This window comes from Carlito syrichta, unplaced genomic scaffold (assembly GCF_000164805.1).
Source record: "Carlito syrichta isolate Samal-C Ts95f unplaced genomic scaffold, Tarsius_syrichta-2.0.1 Scaffold311899, whole genome shotgun sequence".
In the NCBI taxonomy this organism is placed as follows: domain Eukaryota; kingdom Metazoa; phylum Chordata; class Mammalia; order Primates; family Tarsiidae; genus Carlito; species Carlito syrichta.
The window spans coordinates 88,654-90,609 of record NW_007255995.1 but is presented as its reverse complement, the minus strand read 5'-3'; the positions used below and the strand labels follow the sequence as shown (position 1 = coordinate 90,609).

General features: G+C 56.1%; 1 protein-coding gene across 2 annotated transcripts in view; it reads right to left on the bottom strand.

Annotated features, from left to right (window-relative positions):
- The window catches only part of LRIF1 (ligand dependent nuclear receptor interacting factor 1), a 15,185-nt gene extending 14,585 nt beyond the window's left edge, over nt 1-600 (bottom strand). For both annotated transcript variants that reach the window (XM_008069259.2, XM_021718176.1), the window contains exon 1: nt 423-600. In XM_008069259.2, coding sequence (XP_008067450.1) covers nt 423-490 — 68 coding nt within the window. In that variant the 5' untranslated portion in view covers nt 491-600. The remainder of the gene's footprint in view (nt 1-422) is intronic.
- Between the last annotated feature and the right edge of the window lie 1,356 nt (nt 601-1,956).

The window sequence follows — 1,956 nt, the reverse complement described above, 5'->3', positions numbered from 1 at the left end:
CACGGGGGGGCCTGCCCCCCCCCGGGCCGCGCCTGCCGATCCGCGCGGGTGGCGGCGTGTTTCTCCGCGCGTGCGGAACCTTCCAGAAGGTGCCGGGGGCCGGCCATGTTTCGCTTCCTCTCCCGTGGAGCTCTACGCCGTCCGCCTATGAAATTGAGACGCCGGAGTCCCGCGGAGCCGGGGGAGGGGCCGACCGCGTCGGGCTTTTCAGAGCGGTGGACGCCGGCGAGAGGGGCGCGCTCCGAGGGCTTCCGCGGCCGCGCGCGCGCGCGCGTGCGTGCGCGCTCCCCGCCGGGGTGGCGCGCCCCGCGGGGTCCGACGCCGCGGGGTCGCAGGGCGACCGGAAGCCACGGCCGAGGCGACCTCCTGCTGAGGAACGCGCCGAGGGGTGGGCGTGGGGAGGACTGGAGACTGGTACTTACCAGTGCGCGGCGTGGCCTGAATTTTCCGCGGTGGGTTTCAGGAAGACCCTCTGTGGGGGGTTGGACATTTTAGAGGGAGGGGAGGGCTTAGCTCATCAGCGAAGCGGGGCGGGGAGTAGGGCCGAGGGTCTCAAAGGGGTGAGAGCCAGAAGGAGAGGGTGTTGGGCTGGAGTTGCCCCGAAGCAATTCTGAGCGTTTGGATCCAGAACCGAGGGCGACGGCGGGCGGTGGGCGTTCCCCCAGGCCTCCGGGAAAGGAGGCTGTGGCGCAGTCACCCAGTGACCGGAAGACTCGTGGGGGGGGAGGGCGACTGCGCCCTCGCGGCCGTACATTCTGAGAGCCCCGGCCCGAGTCTCCGCCCCCTAAGCTAGGACGTCATCGCTCCAGGGCCAATCGGAGCGGGCTCGTGGGGCGTGGCCTTCATGGCCCCGTCTCCCACAGGGTCGGGTCAGCGTGGAAAACAATGCCCGCCTGGATCTGCCGACCCCGCCCACCGAAGCGGCTAGCCCGAGCTAAGCTCTGTCCGGACGCTTCCGTGTTCGTCACGTCCGGTTGCCGTAGTGACTGGCTCGCTAGAGCCCCGCCCTTGTTATGAAGTCCAATTGCAAGTGACGTTTGCTGTGTTTTCTTCCGGATCAAGGAACGAATTGCAAAAGAAAGATCTCGGGACACCTACGCACAAAAAAAAAAAAAAAAAAAAAAAGAAAAAAGAAAAAATGTTTCCGGGGTCAATCGTACATTTTCTATCTTTTGTGTTCACCGGTAGTGTCAGTTTTCCTCCCTCGCCAGCGCTTTAAATGACGTCGACAGGCTTTTTTGGAATCGTTCTACACTAATATTGTGAACATTTTCGACATCTGCCTCTAGCCACCGATGTTTGTGGCTACTTTCTCTGAGTTTTCTTGTTTTGTTTTGTTCTTCCCTCTTTCCTGAAGCTTTGCTACCAGAATTTTTTTAACCCCCCCTTCCCCCACTCCACGTTCATGCCTCAGTCAAAACTGTTACTTATTGTCATATAGTTCATTCATTCATTCTCTAAGACTTTCATTCTCTATATAAGCTAATTTTTTGACATTTTGGATCTCCAGAGAAAAGCTTTTCAAATGCCTCTTGATTCAGTTAAGCCACTCTCTGAGATAAGGCTTCAGTCTCTGGCTAGTGGGTGGAAATTCCGGTTCGGCTGCTCTATAGAAAGGGTGTGTGGGTGGAGTGGTTTTATTTGCTGTAAGCAATTTTATTTGCTGTAAGCAGTTCCTGTGTAAACTGGTTCACACTGTTCATATTTACAAGACTGACGTGAGGCAGCACATTTAAAAGTTTATTTTGGTCTTTTAAAAACGCCAATTACTCATTTCCCTAACTTAGAAACAAAGAACTGAGTATCACATGTTCTCACTAATAAGTAGATCTTGAACAACTATCGTAATACAATAAGAAAAGGATTGCACTGGGCTCGATGGCTCAGCCTGTAATCCCGTGCCTTTGGGAGGCTGAGGTGAGTGGATTGCCTGAGCCTGCGGGTTCGAGACCCACC